Source organism: Ziziphus jujuba, chromosome 2 (assembly GCF_031755915.1).
Source record: "Ziziphus jujuba cultivar Dongzao chromosome 2, ASM3175591v1".
NCBI lineage: Eukaryota > Viridiplantae > Streptophyta > Magnoliopsida > Rosales > Rhamnaceae > Ziziphus > Ziziphus jujuba.
The window spans coordinates 8696286-8716347 of NC_083380.1; the positions used below are offsets into that span (position 1 = coordinate 8696286).

Sequence of the window (20062 nt, forward strand, 5' to 3'; positions counted from 1 at the left end):
TATGGGATAAAGAAAATAAGCTAGAAGCAGAAACCAAAAACCTGTTAAAGGTTGTGAGGTGATGAAATATATTGGAAATTTAACATGTCGAAAATTAAAGAATGGCTGCTTTCAATGTAGGAGCAGACCCAGCAGGGGTCTGATAGTTTCTACCATGCTAATTTTATTTGATCAAAATAACTAAATGAGGTCAAATAGAGAACGCAAGAAGTGGTCCGGCAATCACTGTGACATTCACCATTGAAAAGCTTTGATATTCCTATTGTTGTTTCTTACATGAAAACCTCTACAATGTTTTACAACTCCACAAGGTTATTGTAATAAAACGTTGAATCATTGATTCATTCTTGCAATGGTATTACAATGTATGTAAACCCGGAAGATTTCATAGAAAAAAAGAACTTCAAGGCTGCACAGCCTCCAGAAGTTTCTCGTAAACCTGTCTGGCAGACAAATCTTCAACCTGAAACAAGCAATGTATAACAAATTGGTATTCAAAAAACATAGACATCTCCAGTTGTTTTTAAGATAATAGGATAAGGCTAAAATAGATGCATGTCTTTTCATTCTTATTGATTAAGATACGCAAATTGCAAGGGTTAACAGACTCCAAAAAAGTGATAATGGTTGAATATCGAAGAGGAATTAATAGATAGAAAACCAGTAATAAAAGGATATAGATGGGATTTGATTTTTCAAACTCACCACAAGGAGTTTTGATTTGTTATTCCATCCTCTCTGAAGAGTCATCTGGCTCAGTCTGAGACCCAACACCTGTTTGAAAAGCGAATGCATCAAGGATTTTTTAAACTTAAGCAATGTAAAAGTTGCAGGGAACACAGGCCAGGACAAACAGGAAATGGACTGTACCCCAGTACAATAGCCAATAATGAATATGATTAAGATGTCTACCTTGCCCATGAACTCCAAAAGTTCATTGTTAGCTTCTCCGCGGGCTGCAGGAGCAGCTACACTAACTCGGACATCATCAGCATTCACTCCTAGCATAAGGAAAAAACACAAAATGTCTAAAAATGCAACCCTGATAGTCAAGAAAATACACAAATGTTATTGAACAAGAAACATGTTAAGACAATAAAACTAAAATAAGAGTGAAAAGTACAAGCTGATCAGTTTTTCTTTTGGACATTACAAAATCAGTACTAGGTTTGTTAAACTGTTTATTTGTTTGAGTGCCTTGTCTGTGTTGAACTTCAACATGTAAGCATCTGTAAGTTCATGTGCTCACACAGATAAATAATCATCTTTTGTCTAGGAGATAATATGTTCTCTAAAAAAAGCTCTTTCCTTTGTTTTCATATAGTGGAAGAAGGGCTAAAGATTACTAGCAAATCTAGTAAGTCCATTAAATAAGATAACAGATAAAGAAACTATATTTTCTTTTACTTGTGATTGCTGAGCGCTGTGCACGGTCTTCCACTTCTATAGCCACTTGAACCAGTCCTCCTTCTAACTGCGATATGCAGGGTGGCACAGGGGCATCCTACAACACATCAAATATGGAAATTTTAACAGTGTGGATTATCTGTAATGTTCATAACTTGAAAAGGGTATCAAATGTGAATATAATATGTCCAAACCATGTTATCAAACATGAACAGCCTGTTACTGAAAAAATGAACATTTTACAATTTTAAAGATGTGAAGAATGAACATTTTACATTTTCAAAGAGGTGAAGTGGCAAGAAGGAAAATAAAGGACCAAAAGAATGCTCTTCCATGACAAATACGAGGCATTTAAGTTCCCAACTGACAAATTGACATATTCTCATAAAAGTTGGTTAAATTCCAAATTGTTTGATTGATCATATTACTGAGGATAAAATAGAGCCTTTAATTTCTTCTACCTGTGGATTGGTTTCAGCAGCAACTGTACTTAGAGAACCGTCCACAACATAAATGAAAGAAGCAGCTTCCAAATCTTCCTCCGAGCGATAGCAAACAAATAATCCACAACCCATACAGTTCATCCGAAACTGCTTCTCCAACTTCCCTTCACCCCTAAACAAGAAAGATGAAGATAATGTAATGAGCTCTTTCCACATCCAAAGGAACACTATATCTTTAAATTATCACTTTCCTTCTAAAATTGGTTTATCATACCATCTGAAATTTTGTGGTCATAACAACAGAGAGAAATACCGAGCATAAAAAGATGTTCTGCATTTACCTTTTCAAAAGAACTTTTCCTCCCTCATTAATGTTTAACCTTGCAAGATGTTTCTTCTTATCCAACACATATGCTTTGTCAGTCTTCCTTTTTGGCATTTTCTGCAACTGGGTATCTTAGAACAAACATACTTCAGTATGGAAAAACCCCCCGCACAACATACAAAGAAGACGCTTCATAATTCATAGTAACTTTCGGATGAAGAGCAATATAGAGACCAGTAAAAAGAAATCCCAGATATTGTATAACCATGTGCTACTCGTCAACAAATTAAACGCGTTCAAAACTAAATCTCAAAATGGGTCTATCTTGTTTAATACATATCAATAATAGTACCCAATTTCTTTTTGCTTGATTCTTATTTAAACCTGGTTTCCTAGTAAGCATAAACCATCACCTTCAGACTATTTGTTTAATAATAAAATAAATAAAAATAAAAAACCATTTGTGTTGTGAATATCCAAGACTTAATAGCTATGAAAGAAATTGAGAGAGAACCAGTAATGAGGACATGAGATCCACAGTGCTTGCAGTAATAGACGAAGAGATCAGAATCAGGTCTATCTGGAGCTGCGTCCTCGCTCGAGTATGTGTGCGTCGTTCGTTTCGGCATTCCGTCTCCTCTCTCTCTCTTTCTCTCTCTCTCTCTCTCTCTCTCTCTCTCTGTGCTTCTTTCTTCTTTTTCTGAACTGAAACTGCGGAGACCAGCAACACAAACAGCGAGAAGGTGAAGAATTCAATATCGGAATCTGCGGCTTGCATAGGCACGCGAAGACGTCGTCGTTTGTAGGATTCGTGGGCAGCCCATGACTTATTAGCCTACCCCACTTCACTTTTTTACATTTTTTTTTTTTTTTCCAGATGCAAATAAATAAGATTTTCTTTTAAACTTATATTTTTACTTTTTGTATTTACGCAACATAAAGATTAGAGTTTTGTTATTTATAACTAGTACTGATCAGGCTAATATTAATCAGTTGAATTTAATATTTAAAATAATAATAATAACTAAAAATCCAATAAATAAAGTGAATCCTACAGTGTTAAAAAGTGTTTTTGCAAGTGATAAATTGTCATTGTTTAATTAGTAACTTATATTTAGTGACATTTTATTTTTTTCAGGATTTACTTATCTATTTTATGTTATTTTCAGTGTTCTCTTTTTTTAACATTATTACCTCCCAGAATTTGCATCTTTGAATTGCAAGATAAAGAATAAAACTAATAAAATTATGTCAAATGTCTTTTTATAAATCATCAGAAAATTTTAATAAGAAATTTTTCTAGTTATCTTTATCAATTTTTTTCAGCAATGAAAATCCTGTAAGTCAAATCCTGGTTCATCTAAATGCCATAGAATCCATAAGTGCAGAGAGGAAATGCCATAGAATCCACAAAGGGCAACTGAATATTCTTCAGAAAAATCATCAACAAGATCAGAGGCTCCGAGTTTGTAGGAGATCCTGCTGCTGTGAAGTAATGAAAGGGGATGTATCCAGATCAAGTGACATCAACATGTTATATTGAAGATGATCAACTATCCAACATAATCAGGCTGAGGTTGTCCGGATTCTGCTGAGTGGATTATTTTTAATAACCATAGGATTATTAATTAAGACAATGCAAATGGAAAATATCCACGTTTAAATCCTAGTTTGGTTTGGGGGCTCTATAGAAGAAACAATAAATTATTCCAATTTGATAAACTGTTATTTTAAAATGTTTAGTAAAAAACCTATGTAACTAAAATAAATACAAATAATCATTTCCTTGCGTGTGTGTGTATATATATATATATATATATTATATTATTACCATACATAAATTGGTAAAAAATATCAGTTCAAGGATATAATAGTAACATTAATTTTAAAATTCTGATTAAAGAAGAATTTAAAAAGCTATCCGAGTTTACCAAACACTACATTAAGTAAAAAAAAAAAATATACTCTTACAGAGAGAATAAGGGGGTTTAAATAAAAAAAATACTCTTAAAAGGAGAATAAGGGGGTTTTAAAAAATTCTCTTATAAAGAGAATGAGGGGACTTAAAAGCAACACAAAACACGCTAAGCAGCTCCAAATATGTCCGACTTAAAGCTATCTCCATTTGAACAATAACTTAGGGTCCATTTAGCCAAGTGGCATGTGATGTGGTTGAGCTACAGTTCACTGGAAGGACGCTTATAAAAAACTGATCAAGTGGGAGCGAATAAAGCATGAAAACAAACTTCACCCAAACTTCAGTTCAGTCCTACTCTATACTGGTTTCAAAATCACCTTTCATTCAAAAAATGCTAGTTTCATTAACATTAAACTAAAAAGACTTGGTGTTCATTGTGGTAACCTAGAATAAGTTGATGATTGGTTAAAGGATTGAATCTCTGTGCCAAAATAAAGATGCCAAAGTGACAAAGTTAAGGGGTTTCTTTATCTGTTTGTTATTGTTTCTTTCAATTATAATATGATCTGGAAAAGATTCTAAGGAAGAAACTAAACCAAACCAAACCTAAAATGATATGATTGGCTTTTATTGAAAATATAAATCCACAACTCAATCCAAGCCTACGAATATAAAAACCACAAGATTGACACTTGAACATATTCCGAAAAGAAAATAGGAATATGAAATAACAAAATTGAAATATCAAGCATAATACTAGTAATAACAACCAGCTCCAAGCTACCACGCGCCAAATCCAACCAAGCACCTACCAGCTTCAATCCTACAATGAGGAAAAAAGGAATTCATAAATCAACAAATAAATAACAGAGAAGCTTATTGCTTACCGCAATAATAGATTGAAAGCTAAAAAAAGTAGACTTACATATTTTGTTGAAGGCCACGATATCACAACTTTGGACATACTCATTAATCGGTTCTTCAGTGAGACGCTCTTCAATAAGTGTGTCGACAGAGACAAGGTCATCCACAATAGTCAACATAATCTGCAATTTCTTGATTCCATACCCAACGGGAACAAGCTTTGCTGGGACATCAAAAACATAACTTATGAATAACAAGAGACTATTTCGCTCAAAAAAAAAAAAAAAAACCAAGAATAACAATAGATTATGAGGTCAAAACACGTGAAATTGCAGGATAATTTCCATACCACTCTTTATGCACAATAATTAAAGACCAATGCTAACCAAGATAATTTCTCTGAATTAAGAACAAAAATACAACTTCCAAAAACTTCATATACCAAAATGCATATGTTTAGTGAGATATCCATGTGCACAAGCACATTTTAAAAACAAATTGTTTCCAATGCACTAAATCTTTAAATGACTTTAATTTATATTGATGAAAATAACATACATGCTCCCCAAAACAGCCCTTCCTGTTGCACACTTCTTACTGCCTCCTCAAGCTTTTTCATGTCAGTTTCATCATCCCATGGCTTCACATCCAATAGAACAGATGATTTACCAGCTGAACAACACACAGTTACAACACATTTGTCAGAACATAAAGGAGAAGGAGATGGAAGGAGATGGAGGGGACAACAAATACTTGAACAGGAAACTCACATTCTTTCTTCTTTGCAGATGATTTAACTGCAGCTGCACGCTCTTCAGCAGCCTTCTTCTCCTCCTCGGTCTCTTCTCCAAACAGATCCACATCGTCATCATCCTCATCATCAGCTGGGGCCTGAAAGTCATCATTTTCCAGCGTAAATAAGAGTAAACCATTTAGTAGACTCAGGGTGCTCAATATTCACATAAAGGGTAATACTTGCCCTTGTATCGCTCACTGGAGGTGTGGCAGTTGCCTCTCTTGCGATGGGAGCAAATCCCTCCACAATCACACCGCAACCATCTCCAGAAACACCACTAAAATGCAACACATAATAAAAATAAAATTAATGGAGAGGAACCATAAATTTAAAACAAACTAGTTTACAAAAGTTGAGAACTTACGAGATCCTCAGAAGTGCCTCGATGTGATTGTACCACCGAGAAACATTCACAAATTCGGCAGAGGGAGCCTTTGAAAGAGCAGCATGTACAGTGATATCATCCTTTGAAGCCTGATAACTGCAAGGTGTTTCATTGGAAGAAGAACAAAGACCACAATCAGTCGAATCAATGAAACCCCACGTAAGGGAGAAACAGAAAAGTCACAGGTCTACAGCTGATAAATACAAGATACTCATCTAGATGATACTCATCGAAAAGTCATTAGTCTAAAACTAATTAAATAACATAGATTTTCACATTATACATAAATTTACTCATCGAGAAGTCATAAGCCTAAACTAAATAAATAACATAGATTTTCACATTATACATAAATTTTCACATTACCCAGTGATGTAGCTGCGAGTGAGGAGGTACTCATCGAGTTTCTTCAAACCAGCAGCTGAGTTGAGGTCAGAGAATGCAACAGCCATTGCTAGCTAACTATGGGTGGTCGTCTGGCGTCTCTACAAACAAAGATACAAACCCAACAAAACTAAAAATCAGATCTTTACACCAACTAAAACCCAGAAAAAAAAAAAAAAAAGGAGCAAAACAAATAAAAACAGAATCCAAAAAGTTTGCAATAGCATCAACAAATCAAATCAATCACAAAAAAACACACCAAGAAACTTTCAAAAACCACCCACAATATGAAATACATATAATTTCAGAATCTTCAACATAACCACAGATTTGATGCACACCCATCCAAAATATACATATATATAAATACACAATACCTATGAAACAGATCAACGAAGGGTAAAAATTTAAGAAAAGAAAGATAATTTATTTATGAGGAACAAACGAAAATCAAAATCAAAATCAAAATTAAAAGACTTGGAACAAAACCTTAGAGCGAGAATGAAGCGCCAAGAGTCGGCAGCCGAGTGGAGAAAAGTTGAGAGAGAGTGAGTGAAGAGGCCCAGAACACAACTCAAAAATACCAAACGTTAGGGCTTTATTGTAACCCACGGCGGCTGAATATAAAGGACTCCAATTAAAATCCCTAGGTCATCTTACGCGTTGCTGGTATATCATGAGGACGCACTCTCAACCAATTAGAATGTGACACGCACGCCGTCATTTCCTTCTCTAAATTTTGCTCTTTTTCTACCCTGCAAATTTATTAGATTGTGTTTCGGAATTCTTTTTTATTTTATTTATTTATTTATTGCAAAAGTAGATTGTGTTTCTGATTAGTTCTGTTCGGTCAAGTTAGGGTTTAATATGTAAAATTTTGTATAATAAATTTTTTTTAAAATATTTTTTATTAAAAAATTAATAAGTATTTGGTTGTAAATAAAAAATTATATTAAATATTCATTTGACTATATTAAATGTTAATTAAATTTCTATATAAAATAAATAAAAAAATTTAGAGAAATTTAAAATTTGAACTTTTTTAATAGTTAAAAAAATTTATTTTTTGGTTAATAAAAACTTATTGATTTTTATCAAATATTTTTATTTTTTTATAAAATAATTTTTGATCCTTAAGTAGAGCTTTTAAACCAAAAAAAAATTCTACCAAAGAGAAGCTTAATTAATGAAATTATAATTATGCTCCTTTGACCAAAATATTTTGTAAAATTTATCTAAATTTTATATATAGCATAAAAAGACATTTTTATGCCAAAAGATTAGTGCCATAATTGTAAATTCGTTATAATGGAATATTCCTTTGATCCAAACACAACCATATAATTTGTGGGACCAAAATTCATAGACCAAGCGCATTCATTGGCAAAATGGAGAACGAACAATGGTTTGGGAACGAAATCTTCAAATTGGGCAGGGAGGACAATCTAGTTACTTTAAACCTTCTTTGTTGTTTTTTCTTAAAGGTTGTTTACCTTTTTTGTTTGCTATGTAACTATTTTATAAGAAAATAAACATGCTAACATGTATTTCAAATACTATAAATCAAAAGTTTTTTTATGATAAGGTCCAACTTAATCAACATGGTGTGGTCAAAAAACATGAAAATTTATTAAACTATTAGATTTCAAGAAATCACACGAACGACTTAGATTACTTTTTATCACACGTGAGAAAAAATTATTTGACAAATAATATTTCTTTTAACATTCTGCTATTCGTTTCTTTCCTGTTCGCATTACCATTTTACACAGACTTTATCATTTAAAGACTTTTTAATCCACCATTTTCAGCTCTCACATCTCTCAGTCTCACCAACGTTCCAGCTCGGTGTGAGGATTGACTTGACCATTTTAAAAATCCCAAATCCAACCTAACTGGCCACCATTCAGAACCAGAAATAGTCGCTACCGTGAGTACCATACTTGGGGATTTTCACCGCTAATATTTCTTTTAACATTCCGCTATTCATTTCCTTCTTGTTCGCACCATCATTTCACACAGACTTTACCATTTCAAGATTTTTGAATCCACCTTTTTTCTGCTCTCACATCTCTCAGTCTCACCAATGTTCCAGCTCGATGTGAGGACTGACTTGACCATTTTAAAAATCCCAAATCCAGCCCAACCGGCCACCATTCAAAACCAGAAAGAGTCGGTACCGTGAGTACCATAGTTGGGAATTTTCACCGCTCATACCTTCTCCTCTACAATCCCAAATCCTAAGGCTTAGGTTAAATGTTAGTATTTGTGAGGCATTGGCGCTTTTTTTTTTTTTTTTCCATTTCATGTATCATAATCAACAACATTAAATTACAAAATATTACATTTTCAAAAAGGTTTCATTGTCAGGACCCGTCCAGAATTCCTCCTCCGGAACCCTAGACAGCCCTGATCCCAGGGAAATACCACCGAACCTTCCAACGGAAAATCCGGCAGCACCTCCCCTAAGGGATTTACTTACCACAATTCCTGCACTGAAAACACACTTCTATAATTGTTCCCTTATTCCTCCCACAGTACTACGAACTGGTTCCACAAATTTCAGCACTCCAAAATAAAAATACAGTAATCCAGTGCAGTACAAATACATAAGTGTCCCATACAGTATACAGAGCTTTATGAAGTACTACAAAATACAGAATACAGCAAAAGTGAACGAAATATTACAACTGCAGTAAAAGAAGAACAAGGTACTGCACGAACAAATACAGCGAGGAAGATCGAGTCCGCTCCGAGTGAACACCGACTACCTGGTACCTAGAGGAACGAAATTTAAGAGTGTGAGATGCTAATCATCTCAGTGAGCGACCCTACTACTCTACACTATCATACCATGGTAATAGGTATATAAATAATAATTATTTGGAAATAATAATGTCTCTCAAAACCCTTACAATTCTCTCAGTTGGAAAGGTTCCCCTTTTAAAACATTTTCACAAAACCCTTTATTCATATTTCCCGAAAACCAAGACATCAATTAAATACCAGAACAGTAATATTATATTTTTAATTCCAATACAGTTTCCAAACATTTTATTTTTAAAACACAGTTCTGAAAATCATTTGATGCACCCACTATATACCAGTGGCGCCAACAGTACCCAGCGTCCCAAGGTACCGCCAGACAGGAGGTTATAGAGAGAAACCGGCATACGGTCGCGTGGCGTCCCACTGCGCCGCTGCTAACCTGGTGTCCCGGCCAAAGGGGGGTGGCCGCCCTCTCCGATGGCATCCACAGGACACCCTCATAATATCACCTGCGCGCTACTCACACCCACCTGCGCGCTAATCACAACCGTGTGCACACTAACCATATCACATATACCATATCACATAATCAGAACACCAGTACGTGCACGGTGCATCTAAAAATTATAAAATCCGCAAATTTAAATTATAAAACAAATTTCACATTTTTCATAAGCATAGCGGGCATAATCCATCCGCTTGAACCGGGAAATTCTCCACAATTTCCTTATAATCCATACCATAAATTCCATGATTTTCAAATCCACCAACTTCCAAATCCATCAATTCAAATATCCACATTTTCCCAATAGCATAAATAATTTCTCGAAATATCATAATCAAATCTCATAATATTCCATGGGCATATTTTATAAAAATTGAAATCACCAACATAACCAAATATTTTCTTCGAAATATTTGAAAATCAAATCATGCCCAATTTACCATTAAAACCACACCAATTTCAAAATCCTCAAAACCATAAAATAATTCCACATGGCATAAATTGGTGAAATACACATTTTCTTAAATCCGATAAATTCACAAATAATTCCACAATAATTCAAATAAATATTTGGCACATAGAAATTAAATTCCAAATATTTAAATCACACATTATATATTCACCAATTAAATTCCCAAAATTAATTTGAAGGTGGGTCACTCACCTTGTGCACGTATCTCAATCAAGATCCTCCGCAGGATCGACTCCGCTACTTGCACGTGCACCTAAAACATCCACAGTACCAAAACCACAAATATTAATATTTTATTCGGGTAATCCCCAAATGGGTACCCGGGGAGCGAACACCAAACGATAACTAAAATTTACGAATTATATACCGAATCGAAGCTCGAGTGATGCTAATCACAGATCCGGTCTTAATTTCCGATGATCGTACCCGACGGGGTCGGAATTTTATCGGGAAGCTTTTCGGGTTTCGGCTCCGCAATTCTCCCAAACCGTCGCGAATTGGTGGAAACGGAAGTCGGATTTGGGTTCAGGAGGTCGAACACTGCGGACTGGAGCTGGCCGGAATTTTCGGGGTACTCGCCGGAACAGTAATTTCCGGCGGGCCGCCACGTCACCGGCAACCGTCGCCGGAACAGTAATTTCCGACGGTGGCCGTTTGCTGTGAAATTTTGCAGATTTGTAGATCGTGAGGAGAGCAATCCAACGGGACCGACGGTGAGCAAAACGGAGGTCGGACGGCGGAGAAATCACCGTTTGAAGATTTTCGACCCCTCGCCGGAAAACGCTCCGATCCCGGCGCGTCGGTGGTCCGATGGTCGTGATTTTTGGTGGGTAGGCCGGACTTGAGGAGAGGATGCTGGGTGTATGGCGCGTGTACTGTATATCGGCCGGAATAGTGCCGATTCGCGGTGGCCGGCGGTGGAGGGGAAAAATCGCCGCCAAACTTCGGACGTCCGATCCGGGCGCGTCCGGCGGCCGTTCGCCGTGAAATTTGGAGGTTTTGCCGGAAATGAGGTGGGCAAGCTTTCTGTCCGGCGCGTGTACAGTAACTCGGCCGGAACAGTGACAAAATCCGGTGGCCGGCGGTGGCTCTTTCTCTCTCCTCTCTCTCTTTCTCTCTCTTCTCTCTCTTTCTCTCTCTTCCCCGAGTGTTTTAACAAATAAAACCCCTGCATGACACTGTTCATGCCACGTGGACCACTCAGAAGCTGACACGTGGCATTTCACTGTTCACGACCCAAAAACATTAAAATAATACGGTATCCGGTAAACTTCAAACGTCCATAACTTTTTAACCGGATGTCCGATTTAAGCGTGCCGCTAGTCTATGAACTCGTATCGACGAGTACTTTACAACCATACAAGAGTCAACTCACAATTACATCACAAGAAAAAGTCAACTCCCGGCACCTTTTAGACAGTTTACACTTCAACTTGTTTTGCCCATAACTTTCAAACCGTAGCTCCGTTTTCGACGTGCTACTAGTCTACGAACTCAGGGCGTCATGCACTTCGCCACGGTACCCTGGTCAACTCGAAATTCCCACCGAGTCAAAAAGTCAACTTTTGACCCCTTCGGTCAACGGTCAACCTCGGTCAACGTGCACGGATTCCGGTGCGATTCGGGACGGGGTGTTACATTCATAGCATAACCAATCTGCACGGTACACATTCAAAGAAAAGTTGGCATCATATCCTACTTTTGAAAATTTATCCCCCCAAAAAAAAAAAAAAAAAAAAGTGATGTACATATACAATTCATTATGATTGGATTAGAAGGTGAAAGGAAAAGAAATTATGATTGGATTAGAAGGTGAAAAGGATTAGAAGGTGAAAGGAAAAGAAAGTATAAATCTAATAAGGAAAGGAAAGGAAAATAAAATATTTGTAATAATTGTTTGTTTAGATGATTACTAATGGAAAAGAAAATAAAGATAAAAAATAATTAATGTGGTGGATACTTTTATAAAAATATTCTAAATATAAAATATCTGTCAATTAGCTTTTGTTTAATAAGGATAATATCAAAATATTTCGAAGTTTCGTTAAACTCTTTTCCATTCCTTCTGTTTTGAATTTGAGTGGAAAGCTATATCGGTTATGAAGTTATCAAGTTATAAATGAACCGAAGTGGGGTTGGACCATGTAACCGAAGTGGTAGTGATTTGGACATTGTTATCAAGTTATAAATGATCTAGTCGCCCAAAAAAAAACAAAAAAACAAAAAAGAAAAGAAAAAAAGAAGGATGAAAGAAAGAAAGCATTATAAATGATCTTGAAGAACTCTTACAATCCACTGTTCTTGAAACAATATTAATCCACTTTCAAATGGACAAAGTTCTTTAGTGGTCAGTACAAAAAATTTACTTGTTTGTAGGAAAGCAAAACTTAAAAGGTGGGAAGTAGACGCCTATCCTGTGGAGATTGTCGGGGAGAGTTAATGTTGCCTTGTCCATTGCACCGCAGTCATCATTGTTGCTAAATGTTAAGGTTAGAATAATCCTTTTTATCCTAGAACATAGTTCAATGGTGTTTTTATTATTATTATTATTATTATTTATTTTTTATAATTTGGTAGTTAAAAATTGATGTTAATGCAATTTTAGAGCAAAAGTTCTGGATGAGGCAGAGCATTAACAAACAACGACAAGAGCTCCTAGAAACAAGTATGCTAGACCCCAAAAAATGCTTGCTCGGAAAAATTAGCATTTCATATAAATCTGGTTTTCTTGTATGATAAACATAACTAAATTTCTGAAACATTTGCAGAATTCGGATTCGTACTGGACTGAATAGAACCCTTGGAATTAGCCAGAATGAAAAAAGTATGCAAAAAGTGGACAAAATAGGCTATAACTGCAAGGCATTGTGAAGAAGATGGGAATTACTGGATTGATACATATAGTCGCGTACCATCATAATACAGCCACATATCATAATAGCTTCCGCCTGACTAAGGAGACAGGAATTAATTTTTGAATTAAATCTTTGTACCATTCAAACAGTAAAGAAAATGGAATGATGGCTATGGCAGAGTTCCTCTGCTCAAGTCTTGTTTCGAACAACAATGTGTTTGCTATAATTTTTTTGTCACTGTCATAAAGAAGAAACTAGAGATTCATCAAAGAATTACTAAATTAAGCTTTGATTTGTGCATTGAGCATTCATATAATCTTCATCTATTCGTAAAGTAAGAATCATTTTTGTGTTCTTGTGTATAAAATTCTCAAACAAAGTTTTAATTTACTTTTGGGTCCATTATAGCATCTCAATCTCAATCTTACCCAGCCATAGTTTCTTGAATAATAATAATAATCCAAATATGCAAAGACACAAAATCACACTTTGAATTTCATTCGGCAAATTGGCAACACTTGCATGTTAAACAAAGCATTAAAAACAAACAACAATGCCTAGAAATTAAAGTTTCGTATGATAGAGGTTTGTACCTGAAACTGGACTTTTTGGTTACAACAACGAGCTTCTTATTTTGAGAGTAGGAATCAATTCTATCAAAGCCTTTGAAACCATGTCACTCTTAATTATCACAGTATCCACTTTAGCATGCTTCATTCTCAATTTATCGAACTAATGGGTTATGAACTTGAAGCCAAAACATACAAGTTAATGTAATATAAATAATTATATAGCTTTTTTTATTTCTGGTTTTTGCTTGCACCTTGGCAGCTGAGCAAGCCTCAATGTTAACTCTGAAGGAGCTTCCTCCTCGTGTCTCTTTATCCGCCACTTCTCTCTACGAGCCATGGGTTCCATTTACTTTACTCTTCGGAAGCATTTGCTACTGGAATTTATATTACAATTTTCATGATTTCAATCAGAGCAACCACCATAAAGAAAATAATAAATTGCTTATCTTAATGTTAGTGTTAAGTAAACTCATTAAGATATATCCAATCTTAATTAAATTAATACTTCAACAATAATAATCACTGAACCCAACCATGCAGGGTTCAGATTCCCACCCTACAATTTACTCAAAATGTTTGAAAAAGCACGCTTGAAAAAATTACTCAAAAAGTTGCCTAAACATAAACCATCATAGAAATATATGGTGAGAATTTAAATTTGTATGAAGGGTTTGTGTCATTTTGGAAAGTTAAAATATTGTACAAAATATTTGATAAAATTTGTAAAATTTTCTTAATTAATTCCGATCGTATCTAAAAGTCTTCTAGTATTCCAGTATTAGTTAGTTTAAATAACAAGTCAAGTCAGCTGTGATGGTCTTCTAAATTAAACTTTGCTTGTAAAGCAGGGGATCAAACAAAACTCAGACCCCCCCCAGAAACAGAGACAGAGAAACAGAGAAAATTAAACTGGTAATTATAACTTACATGGAGATGGAATTAATTTTATTTCTCAGCTCGACAATAGAAGGCTTTTTATAACTCACTTTCCTTTTCCATCAAATAGAAAAAGAAAAAACGAAGAAAAATAAAAATAATCATTTTCCTTAATTTGGTTTTTTCTTAATGCCTTTACTATATTTTTGGTCTTTTTTTATAAGATAATAATTGGTGTGTCTCTTTCTATATTTCTTAAAATTTTACTTGTTTTTGTCATTTCTGAATAAAATAAACAGAGATGATACGTATATTAGTCCAATTCAATTTAAGCCTTGATATATAATTTTGCTTTTGATATAATTCCAAAATAATAATAACACAATTAATCCCTGTGTCACTAAAGCCCCATAATCAAGTTTGTTTCATTTCAGTTCTTTCCACCTCGAATATTCTAGTCACCCTCTTAAGTAATAATAAAATTGAAATGATTTTAATATAACAATGGTGTATGTATATATATATATATGTATATACCCTATCCAAACCTTACATCCATATTCGCATTTTTTAGTGAGCATTTCACAAACTTTCTTTGTCGTTTTAAATTTTTGCACATTTACCATTTCTTTTTATTTATTTCAGATGGTTTTAAATTTAGTATTTACATTTTTTTCCTCTTAATTTAACTTAATTAAGATATCTAACAAACTCTATAACTAACGTTAAATAATAGTGGAAATAAGTAGTTTAAAAATCTAAACACATTCCCAATAGAGGTGCAAATAAGCCAAATTAGACAAGTATTAGAATTCTTAAACTCAGCTTATCAGTTTATATAATTTTAAAAGAGCTACAACTTAGGTCAATTTTGCAAAATTTTAAAATATCTTATTCAAAATTATTTTGGCTTATTATAATATAAAATAAAATAAAATTTTGAATATTTATTTTTATTTTTTAATTTTTAACATTAAATTATTAATAATTTCAATTTTCTATTATTTTTTCATAAAGTTTTTTTTTAATTTTATAAAATTGAACATAACAAATATTTTTTTTATGTATTATAAGTATATAATATATTTAAATTAATAATAAAACTTTTATATAGATACGTATATATATATATATATAAATCTAGTTACTCCCCAATCTTCTTTTATATTGTTAAAAAGTAGCTCGTGGTCTCATATATTATTCATTTTTCTTTTGTAATGAATTGATTTCTAATAAGTTAAAGCCAAATCAATCTGAAGCCAATCTCAAAAGCTACACCTTGTTACTGCCTTATTTACTATCTTAAACCACAACTTAGAATTCTTCAATTCTTATTAAAAAACGTAATTTTTATTGATTATCCTTTTTTTAAAAATAATAATTGCTCACGTAGTTCTATTTTATAAAAGGTCAAATGAGCCATCTTCAACACGAATATTCTTTCATTTTACCCAAAAACAAAAAAAAAAAAAAAAAAAAAACCAAATATTCTTACGGTATTTTAAAGCATATATAATATAACATAAATTAATTGATATTATTATTTGGCTTTTACTTTTCTTTCTAGCCGGAAAGGCCGCAAATAGAGTTCAAAGAGGCCCTGAAGATAGCCCCCTCTCCCCCTAAGAAAATAGTGCATATGCTATGGCAATAACACCATCTCTTTTCCTTTTCTTTTTCTTTTTTTTTTTTTCAATTTATCAATATTTAAAAATCCGAACATTATGAAAAAGTATGTCAATCAGATTTTCATATTTGAGCCAACTAAATCTCCATAATTCCGTTGAAGGAGGTGAGATAAATAATAATAATAAGAATAAAAATAATTAACCATTGCTTTCCTAGTGAATGACATGTACTTTTAGAAAGGAATAAGCCCAAGGTGTGAATGCGATTGAAAAAAGGAAGCTCAAAGTCTAAAGGTGGGGTACCAAAACGACAGAGTCTAAGACCAAAAACGATAACAAAGTTAAAAGTAGACGTCTTCGTGGAAAACTCAGTTCTTTTAAGTCATACATGATGTTTCACCGCGACAAGAAAATGTTGGGTTTTCGGTGTTTCTTACTTTGTTTAGAGTATTTGGATTTATTGAAAACATGTTTTATTCTCAGTTGCTGTTTTATTTTTCAGAAAGCAACAAAAATAAACCTGGAGCCAGAAGCACAGTCTCGAAAGTTACTGTCAAACCAAGCTCTGATGGAAACTCTCTTCTCTTTCGTAATCGTACCACTTCAGATAATTCAATACGTACTATCGAATATATGTATGTGTATATAAGTGGTCCGAAATTCTATGGTGAAGATAGTCTACATAAAAATCGTAATATTGGTGACGGTTTTTTATAGTATTAATGATGATTTTTTAAAAAATCACCACCAATACTGTAGTCTGCATAAAAATCATCTGCACTATAAACGGACTGTACAAGTGATTATCAAAAATATATATGCAATGATATTAAACCGTTGATTATTCATACAAAAATAAAATTACATATATCACTAATAATAAAAATAAAATTGTATTTGCCACTACTTCAAACAAAGTTAAATTAGATTTTTATTTTTGGCTCTTACATTGATATTCTTTTTATTTGAAATATTGAATATACATAAATAGTAAAAAACTACTTTTTGTGTGGCCACTTAGTAAAATAATAATAATAATAATAAAGTTTTATCAAATGAACACAATTTTTCAATTTTGGTCTTTATGTTGTCGTAAATTTTATTTTTTTACTATTTATTATCGATGATGATAATGATTACTATTGACATAATAATTACTAATTAATTATATATAATTATATATTGAATTTTTCATTTTAAAAAATTTAATTTGAAGAAGTGAATTTTTTAAAATAATCATTTAATTGTCAAGTACCTATAAATCCAATTGATAATAACTGATGAGTTACAAATTATTTTATTTTATTTTTTTTATGGTAAATGTTACCAAAGATGAAGGGGTTAGTTTTTTTTAATCTGATATAATTCAAATCAATCCAATTATTTTTTTTTTACAACAGTTTTTTTTTTTTTTTTTTAATATTGGCTATCTCATGTGTACGTGAAAAGAAAAATAAAAAGAAAGAACAATAATTATTGACAAGTTGTGGACATAATTGTATTTACCATGATATTGTAAGATATTTCTATATATTTTGGTCAGACTGTAAACAGAAATTATGTTTGTGTAATATATATTTATTAATTTGTTCACAACAATAAGGATTGATTAATATATACCCCCGGATTAGAAGATGTTATTCTGTTTTATATGCTAATGTCACATTTTTATTAGGTAAATTACAAAATATCCAAATTAATTTTGATTAACCAAAAACAACAGCAACTAGTCTGATTACAATATTTTATACATTTATATTGTTTAAAGAACAAGTCTAACCATCAATCTCCAAAAAAAAAAAAGAAAAAAGAAAAAAAAAGAGTCTAATCATCAAATTGACGCTAAAAACAAAATTAAAGGGAAAAAAATCATAATTTTCTTTGATTTCAATATTGGTATTATATAATATCTGTAAAAATAATTTTAACTGTCAAATTCATATGCACTAACAACAATGTTTGATATACATACATATATATATATATATATATAGATATAACAACAAAGTAAATTAAAATTTTTTATCAGGTGAAATTAATTTGTTAAATTATATAATGAAAAATTAAATACAAAATATTTAATGGGAGATATGGATAAAGCTGTAAGCATGGGAGATTCATATGGGATTGGGCAGAAAATTCTGACATGACATTCATGCAATGATTAAGGACTTGAGAGCCGTCCGATCAACATTAGACAAATAGAACATAATTTTGGCAATATTTACACTCTGATTAATGTACTGGAATATTACTCACTAAAATCCTTTTTGACCCAAAAAAGAGAGGAAAAAAAAAAAAGAAAAAGAAAAGGTACATACTTTTACACGTGCAACTGAGTAGACTAAAATTTATACACTTAACACGCGCACGTTAGCACGCTTCCACGCCTACAAAAGGACGAATGAACCATGCAAAACCCGTAACGTTCATGCAAAACGACACTGTTTTTCGGTTTTTATGCCACATTCATTCTTTAAAAAAAAAAAAAAAAAAAAAAGTCTCATCACCGAATAATCGAACGGCCATCTTTTATGGTAGGTTGCTCCTAAACCACCACCCTCAATTTTTTATTTTATTTTATTTCTCATTGAAATTTACGTGATAAAAATGAATATAATGTTTTTTTTTTTTTTTAATTCAATGAACACATTCATTTTTATGGAAAAATTCAATTGGTTGATGGTGGTGGTGTTGATTGGTGAGTGATGACCGGAGGATGGATCAAAAGAATATAATATGTTTTTTCGAATTAATGTATAAATGAAATTTTGTTGTATAAAAGTCACATCTCTTGCATTTATTTTAGAGATTTGAACAGCATTAATTAATATTAATATGTCACAACTACAAATACTTTCCCAATGGAAATTATATACTTACTTCAGAAATTATATATGTTTAGATCATCTTCAAATGATTATATATTATTAAAATTTTTTTGCCATATAAAAAACAGAGATAACCATTTAAAAAAATATTTTACCACTGATTTGTTTAAGAACTCTAATAAAGATTGTAAGATAAATTGTTAATTTTTAAAAGATTTGTTACATACTGTGAATTTATTGTGAAAATAAAAATAATTATTATCATTTATATAATATTACTTAAAAATAAATAAACATATCAATATTAAACAAAACTATTGCAATTAATTTTTAAATTAATTGTTAATTAAGTAAATATAGTACCACATGTACAACAAGTTCTTCGAAATTTGTGTGAATATATTGACATTGAACATATTTTTAGGAATTGTATATATGTATGTATATTTACATGAAAATAAACAATCCTTTTAATCATTTCAGCTTAATTTATCCTTATAATATTACACCAAAAACCTAATCCTATTACACTACATATTATATTTAAAAATGACACTACATATTATATTTAGTTTTAAAAGACAAATTCAACTCAATTAAATAAATACAAACAAATCAAAACGTTGAGATTAGAGATCTTATATAATTTTACAAGGTCAACCTTGGAAGATACTTCTTGTAAAAACAAATAAACATATAATTTAAAGTTCTTTTATTTTTTTATTTTTGGTTATATTCTTTAGGTGTGATAATAACAAAATATGTATTAGTCTCTTTAAATAAATTTGACAATAAATAAGTTATTGTTTGTTTTTTTTCTCCCAATTTTATTTTTAAAAAATATTCAGTTCAAATACTTATTTTATCCCTTTTTCCAAAAAAAATAGAAAAATACTTATTTTATCCATAAAGGTTCTTTAAGTAAATAGCATGTTGTCAAAATTGTTTGAAGTCATATATTGCTTACCAATCTTGTTCAATTCTAATATAAAATATGAAACGTACGGTGTTTTTATACGATTTTTCCAATAA

At 32.3% G+C, this 20062-nt stretch overlaps 2 protein-coding genes across 3 annotated transcripts; both read right to left on the bottom strand.

Annotated features, from left to right (window-relative positions):
• Positions 1-211: 211 nt before the first annotated feature.
• Positions 212-3012, bottom strand: LOC107418002 (UPF0235 protein At5g63440). Of its 2 annotated transcripts, none has more exons than XM_060814456.1 (7): positions 2690-3012; positions 2192-2298; positions 1869-2022; positions 1408-1504; positions 913-1001; positions 706-774; positions 212-463 (listed from the first exon to the last, which is right to left on the bottom strand). In XM_060814456.1, the coding sequence occupies exons 1-7, from the start codon at positions 2951-2953 to the stop codon at positions 404-406; spliced, it is 840 nt and encodes a 279-aa protein (XP_060670439.1). In that variant the 5' UTR covers positions 2954-3012; the 3' UTR covers positions 212-403. The 2 variants fall into 2 exon arrangements, with proteins under 2 accessions (XP_060670439.1, XP_048330900.1); XM_048474943.2 differs by having other exon boundaries at positions 2192-2306; positions 2690-2943.
• A 1684-nt stretch (positions 3013-4696) lies between these two features.
• LOC107404543 (elongation factor 1-delta 1) lies at positions 4697-7170 on the bottom strand. The gene is made up of 8 exons (XM_016011495.4): positions 7012-7170; positions 6505-6623; positions 6118-6234; positions 5937-6030; positions 5728-5848; positions 5516-5629; positions 5019-5180; positions 4697-4916 (listed from the first exon to the last, which is right to left on the bottom strand). Coding segments are annotated over exons 2-8 (696 nt in total). The 5' UTR covers positions 6591-6623; positions 7012-7170; the 3' UTR covers positions 4697-4914.
• Positions 7171-20062: the final 12892 nt, after the last annotated feature.

Coding starts and splice junctions, on each gene's coding strand:
- LOC107418002 (XM_060814456.1), bottom strand. CDS start 2,953: ATGCAAGCCGCAGATTCCGATATTGAATTCTTCACCTTCTCGCTGTTT. Junction 2,299..2,689: donor ATCTCATGTCCTCATTACTG/GTTCTCTCTCAA, acceptor TAAGATACCCAG/TTGCAGAAAATGCCAAAAAG. Junction 464..705: donor ACAAATCAAAACTCCTTGTG/GTGAGTTTGAAA, acceptor TGCTTGTTTCAG/GTTGAAGATTTGTCTGCCAG.
- LOC107404543 (XM_016011495.4), bottom strand. CDS start 6,590: ATGGCTGTTGCATTCTCTGACCTCAACTCAGCTGCTGGTTTGAAGAAA. Junction 6,235..6,504: donor ACTCGCAGCTACATCACTGG/GTAATGTGAAAA, acceptor AACACCTTGCAG/TTATCAGGCTTCAAAGGATG. Junction 5,849..5,936: donor CTCCAGTGAGCGATACAAGG/GCAAGTATTACC, acceptor GATGACTTTCAG/GCCCCAGCTGATGATGAGGA.